General features: G+C 45.7%; 1 protein-coding gene across 9 annotated transcripts in view; it reads right to left on the reverse strand.

The window, feature by feature from the left end:
• PLEKHA7 (pleckstrin homology domain containing A7) overlaps positions 1-17,176 on the reverse strand; it is a 207,984-nt gene that overhangs the window by 72,486 nt on the left and 118,322 nt on the right. For all 9 annotated transcript variants that reach the window (XM_024731567.1, XM_024731563.1, XM_024731568.1 and 6 more), the window contains one exon: positions 11,901-11,984. Coding sequence is in view for 5 of the 9 variants with exons in the window: in XM_024731563.1 (XP_024587331.1) it covers positions 11,901-11,984 (84 nt within the window). In the remaining 4 variants the exon portion in view is untranslated. The remainder of the gene's footprint in view (positions 1-11,900; positions 11,985-17,176) is intronic.

The following is a 17,176-nucleotide window of genomic DNA, read 5'->3' on the forward strand; positions in this document are numbered from 1 at the left end:
TTACAGAGGTTGAGACAAGGAAGAAGAGTTCTCAGGTTATCTCAGTCACGGCAGCTGTATCTCTAAGCCAAAATTCAGGACACAAAGTCCAACAGTAAGAAAGGTTTGTTTGGGATTTTATCAAGTTTAATTGGCTCCCATTTAAGACACTGATATGACGGTTATTACAGAATACTTGAGAAATATAAGAAAAAAGCTAAAATGAAAGAAAAAAATCATCATAGTCCTGTTACCCACAGAAAAGTCATTTTTAATACTTGGTATATTTACTTTCATTCTTTTTTATATGCCTGTGTTTTTTTTGGGGGGGATGTGTGCTTTTTTGTTTGTATATAATTGTGATCATACTGTGTTTACGATTTGGCATGTTGAATTTTAAACTTATTGTAATATAAACATCTTCTCCTTTCTTCTTTTCTTTTTTTTTTTTTTGTGGTACGTGGGCCTCTCACTGTCGTGGTCTCTCCCGTTGTGGACCACAGACACGCAGGCTCAGCGGCCATGGTTCACGGGCCTAGCCGCTCTGCGGCATGTGGGATCTTCCCGGACCGGGGCACAAACCCGTGTCCCCTGCATCAGCAGGTGGACCCTCAACCACTGCACCACCAGGGAAGCCCTTCTTCTTCTTTTTTTAAAAAAATATTTATTTATTTATTTGGCTGCACCAGGTCTTAGTTGCAGCATGTGGGATCTTTGGTTGCAGCACACGGGCCCTTAGGTGCGGCATGGGGGATCTAGTACGCTGACCAGTGATTGAACCGGGGCCCCCTGCATTGGGAGCATACAGTCTTACCCACTGGACCACCAGGGAAGTCCCTCTACTTTCTTTTAAACTCATCCATGTCATTTTAAATGACTGCATCACATTCCATCAACTAGATATGCCATCACTACTCTGTGAGACAAAGAAGAGACTATCTGGATTTGTGATTGCTCAGGAAATCCGGGACAGATGCCCACCACTTTTGCCATTTCTGCATCTTACAATCTTGAGCTCTAACTGTAGTCATCTTCCTGTATTCTAACCCCATGTCCCCTCCCTACACTAGCTTCTGGGATGCTGGCTGGCCGGGGAGCTCCTCCAGCCACAAGTGCAGGAAGAAAGATGACTTCCTTGCAGCCTTGGGTAGGTGAGGAAAGAAGATACGACTACCACCTGGAGAGCCAGGTATGAACAGATTTCAGCTGGAAAAGGACTGTTTGTGACCCCAACACTGAACATTAGTGAGGGATGGGACAGGGGTGGCGGGGTGAGGACAGGGACAAACACATGAAGACAACTTCGTTCTCCATGACTATAGAGACCTCTGCTCAGCAACATCCAGAGACTGAAGTCCAAACTAAATTTGCCCCAGAGAGGGGACCATGTCATCTCTACAAACAGGGAGAGTGTCTTCACCAGGACTCCCCACTCAAGCAAAAGACTCAACCATTACCTAGCAGTCCCTGACCTGACTCTTTGAAAGAACAAGGTGCACACAGCTACCCACCTGGCCAAGTAACAAGATCTGCATTCAGAGGATGTTCCTCTGAATCTCTTCAGCATGGGCCATGGTCTCTTAGGTCCCTCCAAGGGTGACTATCACTTCTGGAAATCACTAGAAATTATCTGGAATTTCAACTGGTTTAAAACAAAACAAAAAAAAAACCAAAAAACGATGGTGGTCACGCTTGGGACACCATTTGGTATTCAAAAACGAGGATATGAAAAATGTCTCAAAAACAGTTTTCTCACTTGGCTGAAAAGGTGGCTCTGATGGAAACTGCTAGAGGTCGTTGACCACATTATTTTGAGCAGTGGGAACATCAGTGGAGCGTGTGTGTAGCCTCCTGAAGAGACAACTCTGAAAGGAGCAACGATCACTTGGATGTGGGCATTCTGGCACATCTGCTCCAGCCAGTTACGTCTTACAGGTGTGTTCCCCACTTAAAAGTCTGACAGGGCAGACACTGATTTGTCCTCAACTCCCCAGACTCCTGACAGGTCTTACTCAAGAACAGCGCCCTCCCCCAGAGAAGAGAAGAAGAGCCTGTGGCCCTGAGCTGAGCAGCTGTGAAGGTGGTTCGGTCCCCGCAGCATGCCCTCAGGCACATGAGTCACACAGATGCCGGCAGAGGCGACAAAAAAACTGCACACACGAGGGGAAGGCAGACTCTTAGTGTCATTCAATAAAATCTATTACCTTAAAAGCCTGTTTGCCAGGTTTCTGTGCTATCCTGAATCCCAAAGTACAGTGGGATGATTTGAACAAAGACTTCTCTTTCCTTGACTTGGGCTACATGAATGCTGATTATTTGCCGGAGGGGTGTGGGCTGAAGTTCAAAACAGTGAGCTAGAGTTTTAACTCAATTGCCTCCCCTCTGAAAAGAACAAAAGAAGTTAGAACCACACAAAAATCAGTCTGGAGAAGCCCAGGAGGAAAGTGACCTTCATTCTACTCTGAACTTCCTCAAGGATGTGTCAGGTGAACCTGCGCAGGAAGTCATTTTCTCTGTCCCTCAATTTACCCATCTACAAAAGGAGCTGCTTCTGCCTCCTACATTTCCAGGAGCAAATGCATATAACACTGTCAGACGTAGTAAGAGAGAGAAGTTACAAATTCAGAAGCCACTCCTTTCTGCTGGGTCTGAATTTAGGTGAGTTTGGTTAATGGGCTCCTCAGTTGCCTCTCAGTCAACATCAGGAACTGGAGCAGACTGAAGCGGCGGCACAGCAAGACCCTATTGCTGTTGCAACAGGTAGGTCGCCAGGCCAAGTATCACCAACCCTTAGGGACGGGTACACAAGGTCCAGCAAGCCCAGGGACCAGGCTGTATTTGTCCAGCACCTGCTGTGTCAGGCACTTTGCCTGCATTATCTCACTTACCCTTGCAAAGCCAGTTTTACCTTCTCCATTTTGTCAAAGAGGAAACTGAGGCTCAGAGAGATTAATGACTTGCCCGAGAGAGAAGCTGGACTCTAAAACCTAGGCTTCGCCACAGAGATACCATCCCACGGCAAGTCCCAAGGTCTGGCGGAAACAGGCTTTTGCTCTTCTCAACCCCAAGAGCAACCCCCAAATCAAGAAGATCCTGGGGTGGTGGAAAGACCACGAGCCCAGAATAACAGGATCTCAACAAAGCTCTGCAGCTTACTGACTCTCCAAGAGTCACGTCACTATTCTGGGCCTCAATTTCCATTTTTGCAAAATGAGGTGAAAAGAACTCTCGTCTCACAAGGTGGTTATGTAGACTGAAATGACGCTTCGAAAACCACGAAGCACTGCACTCAACGAAAAGCACTGTTTGTCCCTGTTACCAGTGGAGACTCCAGAATTTAAATCTCAGGTATACTTTATTTTTGTTTCTAAGGCACTTCTCTCCAGAAAGCTGAAGGTACCAGACCATTAACTTCTGAACAGCAATCATTTCCTATAAACAGTCCTATAAACACCTTCGCTGGGGCTTCTTTAACGTGTTAATAACCCTGTGGCTACGGGGTTGGCCTCCCTTTCTTTCTCCAGGAGAAAGATAATGTCAAGAGTCTTCAAGGCTATGATGGGAGGTTAGGAAGCTATGAGAAATCAGGAATCTCTTACGAAGAAGACATCATTAGATGACATCTGTGTCCCATTAATTCCTAGAAAAATAGGCACCCCGGGCTTCCCTGGTGGCACAGTGGTTGAGAATCTGCCTGCCAATGCAGGGGACACGGGTTTGAGCCCTGGTCCAGGAAGATCCCACATGCCGCGGAGCAACTAGGCCCATGAGCCACAACTACTGAGCCTGCGCGTCTGGAGCCTGTGCTCCGCAACAAGAGAGGCCGCGATAGTGAGAGGCCCACGCACCGCGATGAAGAGTGGCCCCCGCTTGCCACAACTAGAGAACGCCCTCGCACAGAAACGAAGACCCAACACAGCCAAAAATAATTAATTAATTTTTTTTTTTTAAAAAGCCAAGCATTTGAAGCCCTTTTTGAAAAAAAAAGAAAGAAAGAAAAATAGGCACCCCAATTCATGCTCTCTCCTCAAGGATTCTACATGGAGAACTCAGCTGAGATTACTGGGTACATGAGAACAGGCACACTCACAAACCACCAGCACAACCAGCAGTTTTTAAGCCGCTCACACCCCAGGAATAAAACAAAGTTCTTGTCCCAAACAGGCAGACATCTCCACACCCCGTCTTCCCAGAGAAAGAGACACACAGACGGACCACCAGCACTCCCTGTACACACTCCCAACACCCCGGGGAAGGCTGTCTGACAGGGGTTTTCATTCAGCGACTGTGGCCTCATTACTCAGCTAAGGCTTCCTGCATTCCTTCCCCTTCACCCCCAGCTCCTCTCTTGAACACAAGCTCCCATTCCTCCCCCTACTCCACACCACTTCGGGGGCTGGAAACCAGCCCAAAAGGCAGCCCTCACCCGACACAGCAACAACCCAGCGAGCTTCGAGGGCTCCTCTCTCCCACCTTCAAACCCAAGCACTGTCCTGAACTTGGCCTGAGTCCCGCTCTGCCGTATGAGCCTGGTCCAGTCTCTTCTGTTGTCCAGGCTCCATGTCTCTGTCTATGCCGAGGGAGAACCAGACTTTGACCTCTACTGTCCTCTTCACCTTTGTTCTGCTGTTTCAGAGATGCTACAATTCTAACCCCAGCCTTTGGCAAGCCCTTTTCTAAGCAAATCTGCTCCTCCTGGATAACCAGGCAGCCACTTTACACATTAGGAAATAGCCTTTTCTAATGGAGATCTGGGTACTTCCAAGATCGAGAGGAGGTAAAAGAAGAGGACAAGGAGGGCAGTCACAGGAAGACAAAATCACTGTGCGAGCAGCAGCCTCCCTTCCACACACAGCAAAGCCACCACTGCAGCATCTACCTCAGCACAGACAGCCGGAGACGTGGTTGCCGTGCGGCAACGACTGCATCCCCAGTGCCAATGCGCCTCGAAACATCAACATCAAAAGCCAGGCCAACACCCAGGTGTCTGAATGAACTAAGGACACCATCATCACCTCTTCCCTTACCTGTGATTGTCACCAACACCGTCTCTTAGACCAGGAAGGAAAACTGAACAGTCAAGTTTCTGCATCTGCTTGCCAGGTGTTCCCATTTTTCCTCATTTTTCTGCTGCCATGGCAACCAAATGCAACAGGCAAAGCTAGCCCAAGACTGCCAGTCTGGAAAGACAAGGTGCTGGCTGTATCAGCCACAGACAGCAACACATCAGCCTCACAGCCCGGGGCTCGGCAGAGGAGCTACAGGACAGACTCCTTCTCTGAGCTCAGAGTTGTAGCGCACCCCCTCTGCCAACCTGGGCTCTTAATCTCTCACTGCGAGCTTTCACCAACTTGAAACTGCAGGAAGAATGGGAGACAGCCATCTCTAGCAGCAGGAGATACCCCGCCCCCAGGCATAATCAGCATATGCCTTGGAGAGTCTTGCCCTGCAACCTGCAGAGTGAACCCCCAAAGAGGTCAAAGGTCAGGAAGGTAAGTCTAACCTTCAGCAAGATAGTATCTTTTAAAGTCTTATCCTCCAAACACCACTCATGAAATTCTAAGCAATTCCAACTGTGGTTTTTTTTCTAAGCAGTCCAATGAGAAAACGAAGGGCTGCTCAGACCTCAATGGAAGGAACAAGCTAAACTTCCTAGGTTGCCCAGAAAGACAGGCCAGGCAAGGGTCCTCTCCCCTAGTTAGGAAACTCCAAGGTGATCTTGGGGGCCTTAGAGCTGGCTTCTGAGCAGAGCAGGCTTCTGAACTTCCAGAGCGCGTACTCTCTCAACCAGGCCCCACCTCGTCATCAAATGTTTAACAGAGCCTGGGGATCAGTGTACACAGCCTGCTGTCAGTCAGCTGCCAGCCTCACGGCTCCGGAATGCTTCTCTCCTCTTCCCCAAGAGCTGCAGAGGCGTCTGTCAGTGGCTTCCTGGGCATCCCAGCACTGAGGAGTAAATGCTCCTGGGCACGGCACCAACCACCAAAACCACAGCCTGGGAGTTCTCTGTGCCAAGGCTTCCGCCGTTATGAGGGCCCCTGGGTGTGGTCCTTTAAGCCACAAGCTCCCAATTCAAGAAAATCACTGAGAATCAGGAAAGAGGCCTTCAGAAGAGACCAAATGACCCAATCACTGTAACTGAAGCCCTGTAAAAAGGCTTGAGGATGTTTTCTGGAGAAGAGACTACCGGGGAAGCTGGCTCCTTTCAAGCAAGCATGAAGTTATTAGATCAAATTTCATTACTGCAAATACAATTACAATTAAAATTTCTAAGTAGCAGTAGCCTACTTAGTCAACACATTAACGCCTAAGTACAGCCAAGGAAGGGGAATGTCTCCTGAAGACACTGAAATGAGAGGCAGTAGGTGTAGTAGTTAGAGGCATAGCATCTGCAGCCAGACTACTTGGTTTCAAATCCTAACTCTGCCACTTATTAGCTGTGTGACTTCTGGCAAGACTCTTAACCTCTCTGTGCCTCAGTAGCCATGATAATAACGTTATCTTCCTCAAAGGACTGTTGTGGAAATTAATATATGGAAAGCACTTAGAAAAGTACCTGACAATAAATCATAAGGACTCTAAGTATTAGCTATACAAATAATAATAATATCGATATTATTATTAGTGGAAAAAGCCAACTCTTATTCTAAGAAGTAGATTACTTCATTTAATGTTAAAGATGAAATTCTAGATCTTGAAACAAGGGATGACAGAAAATCTCCTTCCTAGAAAATTAGAGACTGAGCTGAAATTTGCCTGCCTTTTACTTTTACTCATTGATCTGATGCCTGCCTTTGGCAGCCACGTGATAAACATACCCCACTTCCACCTGCCAGCCCTTCTTGAAGACTTACAGCACATCCTCCTTCATCTTCTCTCCTAAAGACTAAACATGATCGGCCATAGGACAGGGTTTCCAGACCCCTTTTCATAAGGGGATTCCCCTCCTCAGGGATATCTCAATTGCTCAACATCCCTCTTGAAACTTAGTACCCAGATCAGAGCGTCTGGGGCTTGGCATGTCCCTGGGGCTCCATAAACTCAGAATGAATTAATGAAGTAGTCCACAAACACCATGGTATACCAGAACTATTCTCCCCCTTTCTCTACACATTATATTTTTATTAATGCAGCCTGGGCTTATATCAGCTCTTCCAAGAGGGATTTCCACATGCCCGTTGGCTTGGGTATGCAGGGGTCTCCCCTGGGAGTCAAGGCTGCAGGACCTGTTGACTGATACCCACCTGCCTTGGGGGTTCTAACGAAGAACTCAGTAGCATAACAGAAAAGGTGAAATGAAAAAACAAACGCTAGTCATGCAACAAAAGATGCTCGTCAGCGACAGTCTCAAAAGGTCCTGCTTCCCTTAATAAATCTGCACTGTGGGTTATTAAGTGTAGTCATTAGTGTTGACCAACAAATATTTCTGATTTCCTCCCCAGATGCCTGGTAGAAAAGCACTTCCCTGCCCCCTTGGAGTTAGGAGTGGTCATGTGACTCGCTTTAGCCAATGAGATGTGAGTGAAAGAGCCGGTGCACAATTCACCAAGTTTCCCTTTTCTGGCCTTTGGCAATCATGGAAGCACAGAGATGCAGGTCCTTCAGTAAAGGTGACAGAGCTGAACCCCTCAGGGGACCTATGATGGACACATGGGGCAAAAGTGAGAACCTTAATTGTTCTAAGTCACTGAGATTTTATTTGTCGTTGTTATTACCAGGGCAGACCCTAGACTATCCTGACTGAACCTGTATTACTGAAACAGAAACTAGAACATTCAGAGTTTATGTCCTCTAGATCCACCAGATCACAGCTTTCACATTATTTCTCTTCTCCATGCTTCTAATCAGTAAGATGGGAAACAATCTTTTGATGGGCATGCACCTGGTACACCGAACAGCTCAGGTGAGCCCCACCTGCCAGCAGTGCGGGAGATGGGTTATCTGTTCACATCAGTAACGCTCTAAAGGAAGTCACCATGGAGAATGTTTTTTTTTCTCCTCACAGGATAAGGAATCCCAAGATTATCTGACTAAAATCCATCTGAGATTACCACTGCAGCCCAAAGAATGATGGGTTATCTGGAGGAGACTTAAGGATAAATAGAAGAATCTGGGAGTAATTCAGGAGGGCGATGGGAACAGCAGGCTGTGTAAATCAGTGGTCCTCAAACTCTTACCAGAATCAGAATCACCTGAAGGCTTGTTAAAACACGGTTTATGGGGGTCCTACCTCCAGAATCTCTGATTCAGTAGATCTGGGGTGGGGCTTGAGAACTGCATCCCTAACAAGTTCCCAGGGGATGCTGGTTCAGAGACCACACTTTGAGAACCACCGCTCTAGAAGTGGTGAAACCGAGGCAGAGGCTCTGGCGAGAGGAGTCAATGTGACCGTAACAGACTTTTGGAGAAGGAAAAGAAAAGAGCCAGTTTTCCTTTTTCTACCCAACACATTAATCTGAGAGCTGATATAAAGACACGAACGGTCATCTCAGCCTTTTTTTTCTCACCACATAACACACTACACAACAAAATTAAGCTCCTCTAAGGGAACAAAGTGGAAATCATATTCCTTAGCACAGTTTTTAAAAATGGTTTCTGGGAAGGCAAATCATGCCTCACTCACCCTCCGGAGCTCCCCCAGGATTTACCTGGAGGAAAAGCCAAGTCTATTTGGATAGAGGAAGCAATTTGGATAATTGGCTGCAACCTCCCTCTCCAACCTTATCTCTCCTTCACAAACCTCCATTACATGTCAGTCTTCTGGAAGGCTGCCTATCTCCACTTTATTGAGTTGTTTTTCTGGGGTTTTATCTTGCTCCTTCATCTGGTACATAGTCCTCTGCCTTTTCATTTTATCTATCTTTCTGTGAATGTGGTTCTCATTCCCCAGGCTGCAGGATTGTAGTTCTTCTTGCTTCCGCTGTCTGCCCTCTGGTGGATGTATAGGGTAATGCCTTATTTCTGCTAGTGTTGGAGGGTCTCCTGCAGAGGCGGGAGGCAGCTGTGGCTCACCATGGGGACAAGGACACTAGCGGCAGAAGTTCTGGGAAGTGGAATGTCAGTCTTCTTGCCAAGGCTGGTCACACTTCCCTCAGCTGTGAATGACCCTCACACTCGTGCACACTTCTCTTCTCTTATCTAAATCTTACCCCTTCCTCCAGTTTAGGGCCAGACACTTCAAGAAAGTCTTCCCTCTCTTTCGTCCCCATCACAGCCAATCAATCACCAAGTCCTGTCAATTTTACCTCCCAAGTATCTCCAGAATCCACTTTGTGCTCTTCGTTTTCCATTCTAACTCAACTAGTATAGATTCCCCATGCTCTCCCCTCTCCGTCTTTGCACAAGTTGTTCACCTTGACTGGACAGGTCTCAATTTAAACAACATCCTTTCCCAGCATGGAGAGGCCTTCCACAATCCCTGAGCCAGGTTAGAACTCTCTTTTATCAACTCCCATTGAACCCTATGTTCCCTCTATCCTGAACATTTATCACATTTGTGATATCGTGTTTAATTATCTTCCCTACTCAACCGTAAGCTCTTCACAGACAGGACCACATTTATCTTGTTTGCTGCTGTAACTGCAGAGTCTGGCATAGCCCCTGACACATGTAGGCACTGACCAAGTATTCAATGAATAAGTGCAGCAATTACCACATCAGTTCATAGGAATCATCCCTTCCTCTCAACGCCTAAAGCACATTCTGTCTGCTTCAAGAAATGTCTGGCCATATAGTTGTACCCATCATCTGAAATGAGCAAGCACCCCTTATGACATTCAGGAAACGGGATCTAGAGGGAAAAAGTGACCCTTGCAAAGAAGGAATATCTTTTCCTTGGAAACTGGATGGAATTGAGATTAGCTGCAGAGATATCTTGGTAGGATAAAGAGGCTACCTTCTCAGAAGTGGTCAAGGGATAAAGTCTTCTGTTAACAATGAGAAAAAGGATGTGTGTGACAGAGGTGTTTAGTGATGGAAAGTGTGCATTTCTCCAGAAGCTCTTATTAAAGTTGGTAACTTCTCAAGCTAAATGTTCTGATGGATTCTACATCCAGACCTTTAATAATGACAGGCGCCCATGTCTCCTGGATGCTTAAGGAGGGGGGCTGAACTCAATAACCTCCCAAGAGCTTCTAACCTTCAGGATTCTATAAACAAACTCATTCCAACCTGGAATTCGGAGAATCCACATTCTGGCTTTGTCTTTACACAGCAGGTCTTTTTCAATGTAGGAGACAAGACAATCTTTACCTTGCATCCCCTCTTTCTCTAATAGTATTAATGCTTTCAAAGTCAAACACCCCCCAACCCCTCACAAGCCCCACAGTCTGGCTGTCATGTCCTGTGGGCCGCGAGCACCAAAATAACTGAGCAAACAGCTTCTGACTAGGGCAAGGGTTAGACCTGACCAAAAAGAGATCAGGCTGGGATGGCATCCTGGCTTTTCTACTTCTAGCCAGGCAACTTTGGGCAAGTGACGTGACTTCTTTGGGTCTTAGTATCTTCGTCTCTAAGATGGTGATGATGGTCTACCTCTCAGGATTATTGTATTAAATGAGATATGCATATAAAATCCCCAGCACAGAGTAAACATGCAAGGAATGTCAGTATGATCATAATTACAGATTTCTAGTTTTAAAAGTTCTGTTGGATAATGATTCTAAGTTGAAAACATTATTGAGATGAAATAATATGTTCGGAATTTGCTTCAAAATAATCCAGGGGTGAGGGGGAGGGTACAGATAAAATAAAAGCAGCCATGTTTTGGAAACTGTTGAAGATGGGTAATGAATATATTGGATTTATTACTGTATCTCTCTACTTTTGTATATGTTTGAAATTTTCCGTGTTAGTTTAAAAGTTTAAGTACTGAGAAAGGGGAATGCTGTAAAAATATAAATACTGATAATTTAAGATTATATTTGAACATATCTAGGTGATTGAACAGAAGAAAAATGATTTGAAGGGAGAAAAAAAAACGCTTGGGAATTCCTTGGCGGTCCAGTGGCTAGGACTCTGCATTTTCACTGCCGAGGGATTGGGTTCAATCCCTGGTCATGGAACTAAGATCCCACAAGCCGTGTATTGCGGCCAAAAAAAAATTATATATATATACACACACACACACACATTATACATATATTATATGTATGTGTGTGTATTTTTTTTAAAGAAAAAAAGAAAAACGCTTAAAGCCAACGTCTCTTAGTTTCTCAGACAGAATTGTTTCCTTCAAACAGAACTATCTCAAATGATCAGAAGGGAACACAGACACTTGCACACATTTCTCTGCCTTCATTTTTGGGAGGACACCTCCCCAAAATGTATGCGTGGGCTGTACATGCATTTTTAAGCAGACAAGCCCTGGGTGGTACAAACTACCTCTGAGCACCCCAGAGGCCCTGGTGAAATGGGACTGAGGGGCAAGACGGTGCCCGTGTTAGGGAAAGCAAGCAGAAAGGATTCAAAATGTTCAGGGACAATGGGTGCCACCAGCCCTCCTCTCTTCTAAGCCCTGGCTTTGGGCTCCTATATGAGGCCTCCTCAGGAGGTTGGTTCAGCTGGACCTGAGGCTGATTTAAGGTACTCTCACAACAGGTGAGTGGGTCCTCTCAGAGCACAGCTAGTGTGTTAGGTGACGCTTGAGGGGAAAGGGATCATTCGGGGAAAGGGAGCTATGAAGAGGCTCTGACAATAACCATCACAGCACATCCCCATATCATCTCCCCACTTCCACATCTACCCGCTGAAAGAAGTCTAGAGATTGACAAACGAAATTCTCGAGTTTCACCTTGAATCAAACAATCCACGTCAAGCCCCTACGTCTGAGAGAGAAAACAGTCCAACAAGCTTTGTTTTAAGCAAATGCCTTTAAGCTCCCAAGCTGTGCCTGGAAAAGGAGAATATACAAATGTACTTACTCTTCTTGAAGAATAAATTCGCTATTTTCTGGAGAAAACTGCCCACTCACAGGATGCCTGAAGGCTGTGGTCTGCTGGTTATGGCTAAAGAGAAAGAGAGATAATGAATGAGAAATCCTGTGAATGGAAAGGCTCACAGACACAACAATAGGTCATTAATGTCTGAGGACCCCTGGTCAACACAGACTCCTCCCAGGGTAAGACCACTCCAGAAGCCAGCTGCACTGAAAAACCAAAAACGTCCAGCTCAGGCACCAAAGCTCACCTACGACGTGGGGATTTCAATTCTAGGCAAGTCTTGCCTCCAAGACAGCACTGTATCTTAGAGAGACAGTCCATGAAGGGCTAACTCCAAGAAACTGACTCACTCAGCGAAAGTTACTTTAAGATGGCACGAGCTGAAAACAAGAATGAAGGAAAGCAGATGGCACTTTCAACAGCTTCCAAAACCCATGAACCAGGGAAAGAATCCTAAGAATTAACATCCACCCAGAAAAATCTATCTTCTTAAAATTCTTCTCCCTACTGCAAAATGTCTTCACTTCAGTGATGGGATATAAATGTATGGGCATGTCTCTGCAACATGACCTGTACAATTTCAACACTGTGGAGTTTCTATCACCCTTTTGAAGTGAGAAGGGATCAGCTTCCACGCCGAGTTGACAGACACGACCGAAGTGTGTAGGTGTTTTGTGTATTCATAAAGGCTGCCTGGTTCTTTGAAAGGAAGGAGGAGTTGGCTCTAGAGGCTGCTGCTCTGATCCACACGAATAAACTAACCTAACCTCCTTTTTCTATTCTTTAAAGAATATGATTTATGTTAAAATGTTTTTCTCAGTCGCAAAATCATAGTTGTTTTAGAAATTTTAGAAAATATAGAAAGAAAAAAGGTCACCCATGATCTCACCATCTAGAGATATACCTGGGTTTCTTCTCTTTCCTAGCTTTCTTTTTTTTATCATTTTATTTTAAAATATATGATTTTACTGTATTTAGAAATCTGTATCCTGCTTTTTTCACATCCAATTAACATAGACAATTTCCTATGTCATTAAGATGTCTTCATTTGAAATAGGTGAATAATAAATAGTTTTATCATATAGATGTAAAATTTTTACTGGCCATCTGTGTGCCAGGTACTGCCTCAGGTGCTAGAGATACAGAGTGAACAAAAAAGTCCTTACCCCCCAGTGCTTACATTCTAGAAAGATTTACATTCTTCTAATGTTGGACATTTTAGGTGCTTCCCCTACCCCACCCCCACTATTATAGTCAATATATCTTTGCATATATGGGCTTTTTCTGCAATTCAAATTATTTCCTTGGGTTAGAGTCCCAGAAGTAACATTACTAAATCAAAGGGCATGGTCATTTTTTAAGGCTCCTTATACAGACGGTTAAAATGCTTTTTCTTGTCAGAGTCAACATATCATCTCAGTTCGATAGTGTTAAGATATCAGCCCCATCCCCAAACTGAGCCCTGACTCACCCCAGAGATTAGTAGGTTTAAATGAGCATAGCATAAAGGTTTAAAAAAAAAAAAAAAAAAAACCTCTAAGCCTACAAAGTTTGCCTTACTCTGCCCTGGAGCTGTCAGAGCGTCCTGCGTCTGGTGTCTGGGTAAAGCTGGCACTGAGATCTGAGCAGCCTGAATCCTAATAAGCCCTAAGTGAAATAGGCAGAGCTATCAGGCCAGTCTGCTCCCTGGCCCTGCAACTGCACACCACCCCTAGCACGCCCTCAACCCTCCCAACCACTGCCAGCCTCCGAATTCCCAGCTCCTGGCTCCAGGCAAAGCCCTTGGAATCCTATGACCTCATCTGGCAGGCAGCAGACTGTTCTTCCCAAAACAAATAGAGTTGAGGAATGAGCGTCCGGATAAGGATGAGAAGCAGGCCCCCATAAGACCTATTTCAGAAATCCTTGCATTGTGTTCATGGGTTAGGCTTTATTTGCACCCAGTTTCTTTTAGCCATCTCCATTCACCAGGGAATCTGAAAACATTCTACCTAAGCCTGCCTCATTTCTACCTAGAGGAAAAAAAAAAAAATGCTCTGCTCATAATGGGAATAACAATAATTCCTAGCCACGATTACCTCTACAAAGGCTTTTCTTATACATCTTAACTATTAACACCGTCGACCCCTGTTTTATGAATGAGGAAATGGCTCAGAGAGGTTAAGAGACTTGCTCAAGATAACTTTGTCAATAAGTGATAAGACTGGGCCATGAATCCAGGTCTTCAATTTCTAAATTCGATGCTCTTTGCATGCTAACCTGCCGTCCCCTTCCCTTAGGAGTCTGTGGGGCTGGCAGCTTCCTGGTCAAGATCAGAAGTCCCTAAAGTCAAGGCATCTGAAAAACAGCAGCATCTACTGCTACTCCCTCTCCCTCCCCTTATGCCCAGGGCCAAACTTCTGAATGATACCACCTGTGTGGCACTCAGTAGCCCCCAAACAGCCTTTGGTCCTATCCCAAGGTCAGCCTGGTGAATCTCTGGTAGATGTGAGCAAAGAGCAAATCTTCTATGTGCTTGGAGCAGCAACCCGCATCCAGCAATGCCTTCATATACACTGTACAACCTGAAGAGCAACTCCTGGGCTCCCCACACCCAACTTGTACCAGCTTAAAGAAGCCCAGGGCCTCGGGTAAATGAATCCTGAGCTGGAAGGTGTAGGCACTGCGATGGTTTTCACATTCTAACATTAGAAGAAAGATAGTTTTTTTAAGTGGACAAAAATATAGCTGTCATTTGAGCAGACCTAGAGGCAGCTCCTCAACCTTCCTACCCTAATATGGACGCTGCCCTTTTTGCTAAAAACAGTTATCAACCACAGCACCATCACCACCATTTCCTGAATTTACATGAAGTTTTAAGTGTGGTCACATTCATTATTGTATTTGACCCTCCCAAGTACCCACTGAGATAGGCAGCACAGATATTTTTATTCCTATATTATGTAAAAATAAATGAAGATGTGGGTCACGGGATGTTATTGGAAGACTAAATTAAAAAAAAAAAAAAGGACTCAATACATTGAGAAAAGAGATGAATCAAAGCAATGCCTCCTGGGGGACTTCCCTGGTGGTCCAGTGGCTAAGACTTCGAGCTCCCAATGCAGGGGGCCCAGGTTCGATCTATGGTCAGGGAACTAGATCCCACATGCCACAACTAAGAGTTTGCACGCTGCAACTAAAGATCCCACGTGCCGCAACGAAGATCCCACGTGCAGCAATGAAGACCCGATGCAGCTGAATAAATAATAATTAAATAAAATTTTTAAAAAGTAGTAATGCCTCCTGAATACTGAGGTCTTAAAATTCGATGGTTTCTGATCAAATTTGCCCAGCTTGCTAATGGCAGAGCTTCTGGTTCAGCACTTTTTGGCAAAGGAAGAAGAGTTAGGTCCTTGGACTACTTCATTCAATCTGCCTAAACACCCAGCAGGGCAGGCTGTGTTTCGTCACATCAAGCCACAGGTGAGGAAAGGCCCAGAAAGGGGAAATGACATGCCCACAACAGTCAACTCCTGTGTTCCTGCACCCACCACCTTTCTGATCTCTTTCTACCACTCCAGGCTCACCTTCACCAAATGGAGGTTGCCTATTGAACGCTAGATTCCCCCACCCATTGGGAGATTGCAAAGTCCTCTGACTTTTCCTGCTGTCCTTAACCCCTCAGCCCAAAAGCCCCCAGCCTGCCCCATTTCCTGACTTTTGATTTTTTAAAACCCATGAAGAATCTCATGTCCTATGACCCTATCTTAAGATGAAGTTAGCAGGCACAGACAAATCCCCTGAAATACCTGTTCTTAAACCTGAATTGCCACCTTGCTCCCTGACAGTGATGTAGGTGACCCGGCCGGGAGCCAGGTGGCTGGTTTCAATGGAGCACAGAAACTCTCTCTCCTCCATACAACAGCTTCTGTTGCATTTCAGACTACTGAGAAAGTAACTCGGCAAATGAGGTAGAGCAGAACCTAGCCTGTATTTTCAGATCCCACTCTTCCTCCCAGGAGCAGCCCTCCAGGTTGAAGGGCAGCCAGTCTCACCTGTGAGAGGACCAGGGAGCACAGGTGGAAGATGGCAGGGAAGGACAAGCCCCATAAAGGCGGGCCATGGGTAACCATCCACGTAAACAAGCACGTCTTCACAAGCCCTGGGCTGGAAGGACTTGGGTTAGGCCCTAAAGAAGTATGACAGCCAACACAGGGACTTGGTAAGAGAACAGAGCGAGGACCAGGGAGAACCGGAGACTGATTTGAGCTCACTAGAAGGAAGAACCCACCTACAGCCACAGACAGGGCTAGTCAAAATGTAAATGAGTCCTACCGTTTCTTGCAACATTTTTGCAAGATTAATTCTTCCATTCATACAGATTTTGACTATAACGTGAACAGTGACTCTGGTTGGTTAAACATAAAGGTTCCAATTTACTTAGCACAGCCATTGTTTCTGGCATGGCAAGAAGTTCTGGAGTTATGTGAATGGTGCTCAAGAGTGGAGGTCGGAGCAGCCTGATAAATCTGCTTTTCTGACAGTGGTGGTATTGGTATGCTGAGAGTGTGACAGATCTGCTCTGCCAGCACGAGCTCTTATCTGGCCCCTGCTATAAAGAGCAGAAGAGACAACTTAAAATGTAAGGAAAGCATCCGGCCTTGAAGTCCACGGCGGGACTCTATCAAGGCTCTTCTCATTGGTATGCTTGGTGGCACCTGCCACTCTGGACCTTCTGGCTCCTCAATACAGCTCTCAGAGTGCTGTAAGAGTCACCCTACAGACATCAAGCCACAGTCAGCACTGCCTCCAGACTTGTTACGGCACTTACTATCTTTGTTCTGAATCCCAGTGTCTCCAGAAAGCCAAGGTTGCAGGTAACCTACTAATACTCCTAGTTAGGTCCCCGAATTAATAACCCAAACTCCAAAAACACAAGAAATTGCCTCCCCGCCTTCAGCTCCCATGTGGGCTGCAGAGTAAAGAGATAGCAGCCAACAGTCGAAATGGCATCTCTACATTCCCCCAACACTTAAGAAACTTTTGTTTTGTTTTACTTAACACTTTTACAAAATTGCTCACTTAGTAAAAAGTGTCGCCGCTATTCGTGTGGCATTTCCTAAGGGGGCTGAGGACGTTACTGAAGCGGTCTTTGGAGATCGCACTATTTGAAAATGTCAAGCAGCTCGCTGCACACTGGCATTACTCTGACAGGTCCTTCTTCCAGAAGCATGGGAATCAGGCCTTGGCGAGACAACATATGGTCCCCGTCCTCTCTC

Source organism: Neophocaena asiaeorientalis, unplaced genomic scaffold (assembly GCF_003031525.2).
Source record: "Neophocaena asiaeorientalis asiaeorientalis breed wild unplaced genomic scaffold, Neophocaena_asiaeorientalis_V1.1 scaffold571, whole genome shotgun sequence".
NCBI classification, from domain to species: Eukaryota; Metazoa; Chordata; class Mammalia; order Artiodactyla; family Phocoenidae; genus Neophocaena; species Neophocaena asiaeorientalis.